The sequence below is a fragment of the Musa acuminata genome, chromosome BXJ2-10 (assembly GCF_036884655.1).
Source record: "Musa acuminata AAA Group cultivar baxijiao chromosome BXJ2-10, Cavendish_Baxijiao_AAA, whole genome shotgun sequence".
Taxonomy (NCBI): Eukaryota; Viridiplantae; Streptophyta; class Magnoliopsida; order Zingiberales; family Musaceae; genus Musa; species Musa acuminata.
In genome coordinates, this window is record NC_088347.1 from 23,112,864 (window position 1) to 23,126,669 (window position 13,806).

Genomic DNA, 13,806 nt, shown 5'->3' on the forward strand with positions numbered 1-13,806 from the left:
GATGCCGTAAAATTATGCGTATAAATTGAAAACTCAATTTCTTTAAGATTCCCGCACATCATCACGAGGTGTGATGTGATGATCCATGTAATTTTTGGATAGTGACATGGGTATTTTCGTCTAATGAGAATTATATGTTACGAAGAAACAAGAATACGGGATTCGTTGTGGCTTTGTGCGGAGGCCAGTCGAGCTCCCGATTCCATCCTCCAGATCCGACCTCTCCGGTCTCCCATCTCCAAAAACCCTAACTCCGATCCCCCTTCCCGATTGTTTCGCCGGCCAAATCGTTCAGATCTCTCGCCTCATCTTGAGAGCTGCCTCCGGGAATTGATTTGATCTGGTTTTCCTTAGATTCTTGAGGGATTCGAAGTTTGGATGCGCCCGGCAGATTGGCGCTTGAATGGGTTCCTATGGTCTCATTGGTGAGACATCAAGGCCGCGCCGAGCGAGAAGGCTCGGCCGCGCGTGGAAGCGGAGGTGTTCCCTGTGGTTGTTCTCGCTATCCTTGCTCTCTCTGGTTTATCTCGCTTTCTTTGGGGCCAGGTTGCCATTTGATAGTGAGTTGCTCTTTAATTGCCTTTATCTCGTACCTTGTTGTCATTACTTTCCTAGTGAGTTAGTCTTTGATTACATGTACCTGCGACTTGGTTGCTGTTACTTGCCTCTTAGAAGTGTTTTAGATAAGTGTTTTGTGCGACTGACTTGTTGCGCTTCAGTTTAAAGTTCAAAATCTTGTGAGTTGAGCTTTAGACATATCAGACGGTAAATAACACGTATTAAGCTTATGTAATTTAATTAGTCTGTAAAACGGTGGTGTGCAGATGACCTTAAGGAAGAAGGTAACCATCTTCCTTTACCTCTCCACGATCAATGTTTGTGGTTTAATAGAAGATTTTTGAATAAGTCTAATACTTAGATTCCTGTTTACTGATCGGTGAGAAGTTGGACTCTCCTAATTAAGCTCTCTAATGTTGCCGGTTAAATACATTTGGCAATTTTTGTGATGGTCTGCAAAGCAAGAATAGTGAATATAAACTTATGTTGGAATGGCTTGGTTTTATTTGTCAATTGTGTGAATTGCATAACTTTCACATCCTTATATTTTCTTATGATGATCTTAAATTTGAAGTTTATTCAACTGATATTAAACATGAACTTGCTGACCCAATAAATGGACTACAATTTAAATAATTCATATTTTATGTAAACAGTATTTGAACTGATTAAAATTTTTTGGTCAGACTAAATGATAGTAGTTACGACGAAGGACAAAGACCATGCTATGAACTTATGGGAAGGAGTGATTTTGCTTACATGGAGTTTTCTTTACTGGATGGTATCGTATCTTGGGATGTTTTATCTCATGAATTGTAATGTAGTTTCTCTTTGCAGGATCTCATTTATCGGTTGTCATCCTTCTCTGCTAAATGTTTGTGTGGAAGAATTCTAACATATTCTTTATAGGTCTTCACCATGGACATGCGAATGAAAGAATTTTTGCCAATGAAGTTGAGAAGAGCAAGATGAGACATGCAAATGACTACATATCTGAGGATATAAATACTCTTCTTGAAGGGCAAGGTTCTCATACTTCTTTGGGAAAAGAAATCTCTGTCAACAAATCAAATTTTCGGAACTTGGGCTTTGCTTCAGATGTCAAAAACAATCTCTCACATGCTAGGGCTGATAGTCAGCTTGAGGGCTCAAAACATTTAAGAGCCAAATCTCGCAAGCGCCGTAAGGACTTTAACTTCTTGGTTCTTTAAATTGTAAATAAAAAAATTCAATACTTCTACTATAACGTACTGGTTCATCCATTTCTTTTTCCCTATTATGTGGTGCATAGAGTTCCTTAAGCAGTCTTTGCAATATGTGAAGGATTCTGGTAAACTTTTAGGTTGCTTCTGGTTTTCTCGATTTATTCCTTATTTTAAATATTTGTTTATTCTGAACCATACATGGGTTCTTCCTCATTCATGTCCCAGTGACAGAGCAATCAACTGTTTTGAATCTATAAAGGGAAATTCAACAACAAACCTTCTTAATGAGACAAGTGTAATTACTTCTTTCTGTTTTCTCTCTTTATCTGATTGATGCTTTCTTCTCCTGAATGATTACAACTTTTGGTTCTTGAAATTACCAAAGTAGAAAACTCCAACAGTTACAAAAAGCAGCTGTTCAAATTACCAGAATATTCTTCTTGAAATCATAATATAATGCATTGCTGCTGTCTTTCTTTATTGGGTTTTGTTTGAATCCATTAAGGGGATCCATTGTGGTCAACTTCTTCACGGAAGAGGTTGGTGGTTGGATCAAGTATAACCAAACACTTTCTCTTGCCTTCTTAAAATATAGGGGCCAGGTGAACTCTCTAACATGGAATCTTGATCTAGTCCACATCCTGATAGGAGTTGGTTAGGTAGTCTTGTTCCTCTTTGATCAAGTGATTCCTGATATAGGAGTTTGGTGTTGGGCACTGCCATTCTAGAAGTTGCACCTTTATTAGGACTCCAGCTCATAGTTGGCGTAGATTGGTTGATCTGCCTAGCTGGCAAGGCTAACCACAAATTGCTTGAAGCAAAAGGCAAGACTGTGGCAAATGTCAGATGCAAAAATACAATGGAGCCTGGTTGGATTGTGGATCATTGGCGTTGGTATGTTGGGGTGTCATGCAAGACACCGAGGTGCAAAAGCAGCATTCTTTAATAGTCATTGATTGTTTAATTCCGCAAAGCATGATTCTCAAGTGACTATTTAGCTGCGCATCAAGCTTTGTGAAAAGTTTCTAAGCATCCCATTGTTAATGAGCTTTTGCTACTTTCATCCAGTCTATTGAATAATGTAGGATTGATGCAACGACTATTAAAGCAGAGTAAAACATCGCTCTGTGGATAATTAAAGGAACTTGCAATTCCCCCATGGTAGGATCCTAAAACAGAAGCACTCTTCGGCTATGTTTATGTATAAGAATAAAACTTTATCTCATCTGATTAGCTATAGTTTTTAAGAAGTCTAGAAATAAGAAATATATGTTTTAGGACTCTTAACATATTTCTTAGGTCAAGACATATGTTACTATTTTTGTTTAATGTTTCATTGCTTAGTTCTGACTTCTTCTCCACATCCCTTGTTATATTTGTACCTATATGTTCTTCTAATTAAAATGATATTGTAGGAGCACCTTACCACAAGTACTTGAACTAACATTATTTTTAAGTAGTGGTGACAAAATAAAACTATTATCATTGTAGTAACATTATGTAGGCCTTGTTTGGTGTGCCCTCAAGTCAAGCTTTTGGTAGGCATATCTTATTGGATATAAGCATTGCTTTATTTGGTCATACCAAACATGGTACTCATGAATGACCATTCATCAATCATTTGATCATATTCGTGTTCCATATGGAATTTCTTGAATCATGAATTTTGTATTTGATCGCATCTTGGTCTTCACTCTGATGTCTTTTTAATTCATCATTTGCTAAAAGAATTCTGGCCTTATCTTCTCTTAATAGTCCATTTGGCATCGTAAGTCAATCTTTTCATTATCTCTCTATGCATGATTTTGGAATACATTAATAAATTTTATCTTGAATAAATTAACGTTGCCTTTTATGTTGCCAAAATTTCAGATGTTCCTTGTGAAGTTGGGTTTGCAGAGTCAGTTGACAATCTTGTCGAGCCAGAAAATTACCTAAATTTTACTAAATTTTCTCTAGAATACATCACGAAGGAGGAAACTTCTAATAAGAATGTTGTAATTGAGCCTCGATTTGGTGGGCATCAGACACTTGAACAAAGGGAGAAATCATTTTATGCTAGAAATCAAACAATTTATTGTGGTTTTGTTCAAGCGCCAGAGGGATACCGTGGTACTGGATTTGACTTGTCTGAGAAGGACGGGGAGTATATGGCTAGTTGCATAGTTGTGGTGTCGTCTTGTATTTTTGGAAATTCTGATTTTTTGCGGAGGCCAACAAGCAGCAAGGTACAAACTTCTTTCATCGTAATGGATCATAGCATTAATGGTTATATCCATGAGCTTATTAACAATTCTCACATCATCTGACATTGTCATACTATAACTTGTTTGGTCATGAGGTTGAGCATTCTATATCTGCACTTAGGCCATCTTAACTAACCTTAGAATATCTGTTTCAGTAGATTTCTTTTCATTACTTTATAAGTGTATTTATATTGTTGTTAAGACTAACCCTTTATATTCTTTTAAGATGATCCTTATATTTGTTTCGGTGGATTTTTTATTAGTTAACATGCTACAAGGCTACAAGCATGTTTCTCTTATCAAAACTACCTAAGTTATCTGTTTCAGCTGCATTTTGTATAAATATAACTCCATATGTCAAGTTTTAGCCATGTCCAACCACCATGTGCATTGTGTGAATTCATTAGTTTCAACTCATGTATTTGTAGAATTTTCCACTTTCTTATAAAATAACATTTTTACATTGAGAAAAGAAAGTTGTAAAGGCACATGGTGAAGGTTAAGCAGGAATCAACAAATTTAGCTGAGAAAATTTCTTGAAGATATGGTAATTCAGTTACAAATTCATGAGAATAGGAATTGTCAATTTGGTAGCACATTATAGGTTGTGTATTTTGTTAATAAGAAACTTCAGCTATTTTAAATGGGCTATAAAGACCAAGCTTGTAACTTTTATTACTGTTAAGCACTGAACATATATCATTCAGCTTGAAATAATGGTGCATAATTTGGATTCTAATAATTGTGTGCCTCATCATGTAATTTGATTATTGATGTACATCTTTTGCTTTCATTTATGACTCAAAATCTTCAGTAGATTTTGATCATTTCGGTGCTATAAAGTATAAACTGCATTGCTAAGAATGTGCAATTTGATACCATCATGAATATACTTGGGCATCTGGGAGGGAAATTACCTTTTTGAAAGATCCAAGTATTTGATTGCCCCACAGTGAAATTAAGGAGAGTTGCCTCTTTGGAAATACTAAAATACTGATGAACCGCACACAACTTAATGCTACTTGTGCAAAAGTCAGCAAAAAGGAACTTCCTGAGCTTTTCCTTTTTCCACCATGTATTATTTTTTTTCTTTCCATCTAACTTGAAGTTACGAAGCATCATATGGACTCAAAAGTCCTCTATATTGCAAGATCAATCCATAAGATCCTAACTATTTTGGGGTTAGTTAGTCTTTTTCTACTGTCGAGGTCTGATAAAGGCAATATCACTAGTCAGACTAAGAGCCCCAAGTATCCTTTTATTTTATCTAGTAAAAGTTTTCTTAAGTTTTCCAACATCTCTCCTTACACCAGAATCCTAATTGACTCGTCTTGTCCTAACCACTGTATATTTTTTTCTCATTCAGAATATGTAACTATCCCTATTTGCTCACAATGTAAACATTTTTTTTTCCTTGTTTCTAGTATAACTGTAGATCCATCTGAACAACATTAGCTTATAATGATTTTGTACATTTGTTGTTTTATAAATATCAACAATTGTAATCTAAAGTATAATTGTGTTGTTTTATTATGTTATTATTTTTAAAATTTGAGGGCACACAATTATCAAAATACATTCTTGACTCTTTCTCTTCATGTCTTTTACCATCCTAACTCACCAATCATTCTGTACAATGTTCATCAATATATTTATTAATGTTGAATAACAAATTCAAAATATCAAAATTTATGGGAGTTTTTTATCTGCTTACACTATATTATTCTCTTGTACTGCTAACACTACACTTCATATATTCAGTCTCACAGCCTGAAACCCTTAACTTCTAACGTTCATCTCCAAATGAAAATTTAGAAATAATAAAACTCTTTGTTTTGCATATAAGGCCTTTCCCTTGGTGATATTATGGCTGAGAGTTTTGTTCCTAGTCAATTTTTTATGTGCATGTTTTTGAGTTTTTTTGTTCATGTCATAATGAACTTAGACACGTGTACTGGTGATATCTTTTCATACAATGTCGCAAGTGTGAGGGAATTTCTTATTTTCATTTAAGCCTCTAATAACATGGGAGTGCTGGACCATTGTTGCATTTGCTTGTGTTTATGGTTCCCGACATAACCTTACCAATTATTTTCTACTTTGCATATATTCATACCAACGACAATACCAACTTGTTCATATTTCAGAATGCCGTACCTTTCCCTGAGATTTCTCCATTTACATCATCTTTATATTTGTGTTGTAATAAAATTTGTAGGTTGTAATTGTCACAGATCGGCACATATTCTAAGAAGAATGTCTGCTTCATGATGTTCCTGGATGAGCTAACGTTGAAAAAACTTTCTTCAGAAGGACATGTTCCTGATGACATGGGAAACATTGGTCTATGGCGAATAATTGTCGTCAAGAACTTACCATATGCAGATATGCGAAAAACTGGAAAGGTGCCAAAATTTTTGTCCCATCGTCTGTTTCCGTCAGCTAGGTAATGTGTATTAGCAATACTCATTCTGCACTAACCTAATATAAACTAAAGCTTTTTTGTTACCCAAGCCAAGCACAGATGGATGTGTGACTTCCCTTAATGGTTTTTTATTTAACATCATGTTTTGACATATCGGGTATCAGATCCGTGCTGGTCCAGTCTTTAGTTAACATCATGTTTTAACATTTTGGGCATCGGATCCATGCTGATCCTTGATCGGATCTGCATGGATCCGGTATGTTCTGGCATACTGGTACATAGTACATCGACCATGTCAAGGACTTATTTGAAGAGTTGAGTATACACACTGTTGGGAGGCATATGCTGTGGTCCATGCCATTGACTTGATAGGTCATCACACCTTTTCATATCATTCACTTTGTATTGGTCCGAGCGAAATGCAGAACCAACCACTTCTGATGCTATCTTAATTTCATGTTCTAGTCATCGATGTACTAATCTGCGTCCATGGTCGTTCCAGGTTCTCTATTTGGATTGATAGCAAAATGCGTCTTCATGCTGATCCGATGTTGATTCTTGAATACTTTTTGTGGAGGACAAGATCAGAATATGCTATCTCAAACCATTATGATCGCCATTGTGTCTGGGAGGAAGTACTCCAGAACAAGCGCTTGAATAAGTACAATCATACTGTTATTGACCAGCAGTTTATGTTCTATCAGTCTGATGGTTTGTCGAAGTTTAATGAGTCCGAGCACAGCTCTATTCTACCAAGTTGTCTGTATCATTTACAATTCTATTTGAAGTTTGCATTTTGGCTCATCGTTTTGTCGAATAATGATGTTGCGATTTGCTTTTGCAGTTGTTCCAGAAGGTTCTTTTATCGTACGAGCTCATACGCCTATGTCAAATTTATTTTCTTGCCTCTGGTTTAATGAAGTCAACCGGTTCACGTCACGTGATCAGTTGAGTTTTGCATACACTTTTCTAAAGCTGAAGAGAATGAATCCAGGAAGGCCATTTTATCTAAATATGTTTAAGGTAACATAACTTCTCATATGAAATTCCACCATACTGAAATTTGAGAATTAAAATATGAAAACCCACTTTTGCTTGGTGAACTTCAGTATTCTGCATGTGTATGCTTTTAAGTAATCAATTTGGAGAGGTCACTGCTTAACTATTTGTATCCAGGTGATTTGCACTTACAGTTTATTATATTATTTTAATTATCCGAGTGGAGTATTTATTTGAACTGTGAAGCTCCTACTTTATAGTACCCAAAAACCATCTATGCTGACTATGATCTGACCATGCTTATTCTATGGCGGCACAAGTGTCAACACTGGCAAGTTTTGTGTATTCACCAATGAACTCTCAAAGGTCAAGATGCATCTTCTTTTATTACTCACAAGACTCCTTGAAGTTGTTTCATTCTTGTCTCCAGCACACATGTTAAAGCATCAAAGAAGCATCTCGTTTTGGCTTTAGCTTACCTTTCTAGACATGTATTTGGAAATAACTGCATGAATTAAAGATGGTGTAGCTAGCAAGTTACAAGAACAGGATCATTGATTCATGCTCAAGATATTTTTTGTCATGGTAGTTCAGACAAGAGCTTCTCCTGATTAATATATATAGGTAACAAAGTCTGCTTTCTTTCTGATCGTTTCTACATTTGTTAACAAGTTAAAATATTAGATCTATAGTTTGTTTATTTCAAGTGTCTTCTGGTTTTTCACATTCTTTTCCCTCGTTAAAAGCAAATTTAATGGACTGTCTCCGATGTTTGTTTGCGATAGTCGTAAGAATATATATCTGTTTGGTACAGCACTATGATAGATCACAATTTAATCTTCTCTGATTGTTTAAGTCTATATCGATGAGGAAGATAATCTATGACAAAATATTTTCCCTGATAGAGAAGACAAAGTTGTCAAAGTAGCCTTGGACTATTCTGGAAGACTGTAGTAAGGGATGAAAGTAAAGAATCAATTGTAGTCCTTTAGTGTCATAACAGATCATTTAATACAGCTGGGCATAACTTTTCTCTAAAAAATAGTACAATATACACAAACAAATGCCATGTTTGATCATTTGGAACTCACCATCTTTCCTCTGCCACAGGATTGTGAGCGGAGAGCAATTGGCAAATTGTTCCATCATAAGTTGGTAGATCATTCTTCACCGGTCCTTTGAGAAGATAATTTTAGATTCTTCAGTCTCATACTAAGCTTGGAAGGTAGGAACAGACAGCTTGACCACCAGAGACTCCTCGAATCAATGCTCAGCTACAGAGGGAGGAAGAACCAGATATGGATTTAATTCCTAGAAGAGCAGAGGCTCTTCATGCGGATTTTGTTGCAGAGCTAGGATCTTATCTTTTTTGTTTTTCATAATTCAACCTTTCTTGCTGTTTGTTGTATTTTCATATTTTTTTTCTCATATATGAACATATATTTTTTTCTCTTTCTTGGTTCGCTTTTGTATTGGCGTTAGTCATCGTAAACAAAGCAGAAGCATTAGTGTATAAATAGTGATGGTGAATTGGTTGATATTCCTGTGGTCGAAATTTTGATATATTCTGAGTAATTACATAGATTGAGATAACTGGGAATCAACAAAAATATTTGACTAGATGGTACCACTATTATCTAATTTAATATTTTTTTAATAAAATATCATAAATCTTGCTTTAGATGTTGTTGAAGGAAAATTTTGTACCCTTCTTTTGCTACATAGTTGTATATATGTATGATGTAAATCTCATTAGTCATCTTTCTTTATTTCTCCATAAATATTATATGTATTTCTGCAAAATTAATACAATGAGTTTAAATTTGGTTTAAACTATATATTATATGTATTTCTACCGGATGGATCCTTCATCATACAGTATGGAGGTCGGATTGAATCAACTAAATACAAGGAGTTCAACAACAATCAACTTTTATCTTTTGCGATAAATTAATTGATGTGATCTTGCATCCGACAACCTCTTCTTTATAGCTTTTCCTTTACAGCTTGCATGAGATAGAGAATGCTGTTTGCATGAATGCTTCGGAGAGAAGACCATGGAGAACAATAAAGCGACTAACTAACTGGGAGCTTGCTTGGGACGATGGAGATTCTTGATTTGTTTCTTGTGCCGACGGTAAGGCAGATTCCAAGAGTGTGTCGGTGGTATTAGTGGCACAACCTTTGGAATCCTCCCAATTTGGAGACGGTGATGCCCTTTATTCTTGCGTGCAACTTTCTCGATATGAAACAGAATAAAGTGCTTGATTAAAGGGGTACGCGTTACAATGGCGGGGTACGTCCTCGTGGTCGCGTGCGTTCGATGGTTGAGGCAAATGCCAAGAGCAATATAGAGCTCCACTAAAAGGTGAGGCGAGCGAACTCCGAGACTCCCCCACCCGACATACTACACACAAAGAAGAAGAAAAGGAGGAGTGAGATCTGAACCACACATGGCGGTGTCGTCCGATTTGAAGTTCGTACTCTTCGAAATACTACCGACGCCTGCCCTGATGGCGCAAGGACGGGAGCTCCGTATCCAAAATCACCTGGAGATGGTTCACGATTGCATCTGTGCCCTCTATGCGGTGATCATAGATGCCCAGATGCGAGCGTTGAAGGAGCCGGAGGTGGAGGAGTGGGTGAACGACGTCGGGATAGCCGTCGCGGACGTGGAAGACCTGCTCCGCAGCATCCTGGGCTGGCAACCGAAGGGAGCGGCGGCATCCAACCTCCTGCCGTGCTCCTTCCCCGAAGTAGCATCTCGCCATGCTATTCTACTAGAGATGGAGCATAAGGCAAGCAGGTTGAATTACCTCGTGAGGAGGGGGTCTTCGCTATGCCTCCGAAAGGAGATGATGGATTCTACATATCCACGACGAGAAGAAGAAGAAGGCGAAAAAGAGTACTTCACCATCTTGAGAGAAGAGGTGGTGGGAAGAGACAAAAAAGTAGAAAAAATCATAAATAAAATTCGTCGGAAGCAGCAACAAGGATCCAACAATGATGATGATGATGACGATGACGATGACGATGAAGACGATGATGATGATGATGATCACGATGATGATCATGATGATGTTGATGATGATGGGCTTTGTTTCTTCGCCCTATGGGGCCAATTTATGGCGGGGAAGACGTCCGTCGCTCGCATGGTTTACCACCACCCATGGGTCTGCGAGCACTTTGATCGTCGAGTCTGGATTGATGGTTCCAAATTATCTTCGTTCGATGCCATGTGGGTCATTAAAGAATTTGCAAGATGGATAGCTGGGGCGCCATGCGAAGACATCTGGTTGTCTTATGATCGATTCGGTGGAAGCCACAGATACTTCATCATCCTAGATGACTTCCTTATTGGGTTGGATGACCAGGACAAGTTGAATCAATTGGAGCACTTTCTCCTTCTCGTGGGTGAACCGGGCAGCATAGTGATGTTCATCGTTGATGGATCTTCTTATTTAGGTTCACGGCACAGTTTCTTAAGATACAAAATTGGAAAAATATCGATAGACAATTGGAAAAAACTATTCATAAGACACGCACTGAACCATCATGATCCGGCCGGGGTGGAGGAAGAAAATATGCTAGATTCATTCGTCCATAGAATTCATGATCAAATCGGTTTGTATCCTGTGCTTGCCAAGATGTTTGGCTCGATATTTAGATACATTGAGACCAGTCGATGGCAAGAAGAAACAGATGCTCTGTGTAGGACGGAGCAAATACAACACAATCAGCATTTCAATTTGATGTTCCTCCATTATCTTTCTCCAATAATTACACGATCATGCCTGTATCAGTTGTTGATTCCACAGGATTACATCTCTGGCCATGCCGACTTGTTGCACGTGCTCGCTGCCGAAGGCATTCCAAACAAAGAGGATATGGAGATTACACCATCGTTAGAAAGGATAAATAGTGCCTCAGAGCGATGGTACTTCCGGATGAGGGTCGGTCGTGATTCCACAATCCCACGACAATGCCTCCATCTACAATTGCTCGTGGATTCTCGTACATCCGCATTTCCCACGACCTTATCTGCAAAAGTAAACAACAAGTTGAGAACCCTATCTTTGCATAGGGAGGAGGAGATGGTTCTTAAACAACAGCCATGTCACATCACAGATATCTCGGCAACCATGTTTGCAAATCTCATCCATCTACGCATCTTGCATTTAGGTGATACAAGGATCCAACGACTTCCTCACACGGTTGGCAAGTTACTAAACTTGAGATACCTCAACCTTTCTAAGAGTGAAATCCAGGTACTTCCTGTATCCTTATGTAACCTTCGAAATTTACGAGTTCTAAATTTAGCTTGGTGTGAAAAGCTTTGGAGACTACCTAGACGGATCCACAATCTTAGGAGTCTACAGATCATGAAGCTAGCTTTTTGTGCAAGGCTTCAAAGGTTGCCCGAATCAATCACCGGCCTTGCGAATCTACAAGAATTAGACCTTGAAGGTTGTCATGACCTCATCGAATTACCCGAGAATTTTCATAACCTGAGAAAATTGATATACCTGAATATAATCAAGTGTCGCTCTTTGACACGAATGCCCGATGAATTAGAGCAAATGCATGACCTCCAAACATTGTCTGGATATTCGATCAGTATAGTTAGTAGTATTGGAGATGTCATCTCAGAGTTGCAATCTCTAATAGGTCTCGAAAAACTTGATTTGTGCAATCTCCAAATCGTCTCAAAACTAAAGGATGCTTCCACTCCTCCAATGCTGTTGCAAGATGTAGTACCAAAGCTCAAACATTTGGCACTGCATTGGAAATGGGATAATATGAATGATGTCGAGAAAGCTTCTGATGTCACATCGTTGCAGGTACTTGAGGGCCTCCAACCTAATATCTATTTGAGTAAACTAGAAATCATTTCATATGCTGGTAAGGAATTCCCCATATGGATGAATGATGTGGCTTTATTTCTCTATAATTTGAGGGAGATCAGATTGGTCAATCTCCGGAGATGTGAAAGGCTGCCACTACTCGGGGAACTAGTTCATCTCAAGATTGTTGAGATAAGCGGCATGGATTCAATCACTGTTGTAACATTTCATACTCGTTATACTAGGAGAATAAGAAGGTTAGATAAACTAATTTTCTCTGAAATGCCTCAGCTAGAAAAATTGGAAGGACCAACAAGAGGAAGTAATGTTGAATGGTACATTGGAGAATTGACACTGATGCAATGCCCAAAATTCAAGACATGGGAGCACTACCTGTGGGTGAGCAAGTTGAACATTTGGTTGAACAACGAGATGCTATGGCGTTGTCAATCCATGGGTTGGCAGAGACTCATCAGTGATACTCGCGAGTTGACGATTGTTGGATGCCAAGAGCTGAGGTGTTTGCCACCAGTTTTACGGTCGAATCTACGGGTCAGCCAGTTGACCATTATTCGCTGCAATAAATTGATCTCCTTACCAGATTGGCTGGTAGAAATCGGATCTCTGCAATCTTTGTTTATATCTGGTTGCCCTGAGCTGACATACATACCACCGCAACTCAAAACACGGCCAGATCTTCTACTACAACATAGTGGTTGTCCCAAGCTACGGTTCTAATGATTTCCACTTGAAGTCACCCCCATCCGAATCTTCAGCATTATTCCCCCTCTTGCTCTAATCTCTGCAGCTACAACCTGGTATGCATACTAATATTATAGCTCTTTGCTATGCCCGCTTTATACTTCTTTATCTGATCTCTGTTTGTTGCAATATACGTTCAAGTATTCCATATGCATGACCGCATGATGATGTCCCATCGATGGTGTCACGCTATACATCGAGAGAGAAACAAATGAGCAATTGTTTGACATTCTGGGATAATAAACTCCTATGCAATTGATTCTGTATGGGAATGTGTATATGAAATTGTACCTATTTGATGTAATTGATAGAGTTGATTAAACAACATCATCGATGTCTATTGTTGTTGTTTATAAATCATCTATTGTTATAATTGGTCTATCTATTGCTGTGGTTGTTGACTACAAGCTAAGAACATGTGTCTAAGTGGTTGAAATCCTTTGGGCCGTTGGATCCGAATAGACCTTAACGTAGAAAACCGCCTTCTAGAAAATAACGTGGTCTACCTTACCGATCTTGGTTTCGAGTGTTCCTTTGTGGTCTCAAAGTCAAGTCCTTTTAGGATATTATGTTGTGGTTGGATAAGTACGCGGCGCATGTCAACTTACTGGAGCTTAACGAGCCTTCATCGCCTCAGCTGTGCTTTGCTCGTTTATTCTTTTCAGCTTCTCTTCCTTCGGAGCTGAACTAAAATGGAAAGAATAAACTATATATGGAGACCAAGTAGAAGCCGCATGGCGTACATGAATGTCCGTTCGAAGTAGTGG

The 13,806-nt window shown here is 38.1% G+C and overlaps 2 protein-coding genes across 4 annotated transcripts; both read left to right on the plus strand.

The window, feature by feature from the left end:
- The first annotated feature begins 173 nt into the window (after positions 1-173).
- LOC104000421 (probable hexosyltransferase MUCI70) lies at positions 174-8,885 on the plus strand. Of its 3 annotated transcripts, XM_065128270.1 has the most exons (8): positions 431-560; positions 1,245-1,339; positions 1,468-1,740; positions 3,636-3,991; positions 6,244-6,455; positions 6,937-7,193; positions 7,279-7,457; positions 8,544-8,885. In XM_065128270.1, the coding sequence occupies exons 2-8, from the start codon at positions 1,294-1,296 to the stop codon at positions 8,613-8,615; spliced, it is 1,395 nt and encodes a 464-aa protein (XP_064984342.1). In that variant the 5' UTR covers positions 431-560; positions 1,245-1,293; the 3' UTR covers positions 8,616-8,885. The 3 variants fall into 3 exon arrangements, with proteins under 3 accessions (XP_009420736.2, XP_009420738.2, XP_064984342.1); XM_009422461.3 differs by lacking the exon at positions 1,245-1,339 and having other exon boundaries at positions 174-560; XM_009422463.3 differs by lacking the exon at positions 1,245-1,339 and having other exon boundaries at positions 174-560; positions 7,279-7,381.
- Positions 8,886-9,886: 1,001 nt separating this feature from the next.
- Positions 9,887-13,015, plus strand: LOC104000564 (disease resistance protein RGA2-like). Its single transcript, XM_009422645.2, has one exon. It carries the CDS (start codon positions 9,887-9,889, stop codon positions 13,013-13,015), a length of 3,129 nt encoding a protein of 1,042 aa, XP_009420920.2.
- The last annotated feature ends 791 nt before the right edge of the window (positions 13,016-13,806 follow it).

Coding starts and splice junctions, on each gene's coding strand:
- LOC104000421 (XM_009422461.3), top strand. CDS start 404: ATGGGTTCCTATGGTCTCATTGGTGAGACATCAAGGCCGCGCCGAGCG. Junction 1,741..3,635: donor AGCCAAATCTCGCAAGCGCC/GTAAGGACTTTA, acceptor CCAAAATTTCAG/ATGTTCCTTGTGAAGTTGGG. Junction 7,194..7,278: donor CAGCTCTATTCTACCAAGTT/GTCTGTATCATT, acceptor TTGCTTTTGCAG/TTGTTCCAGAAGGTTCTTTT.
- LOC104000564 (XM_009422645.2), top strand. CDS start 9,887: ATGGCGGTGTCGTCCGATTTGAAGTTCGTACTCTTCGAAATACTACCG.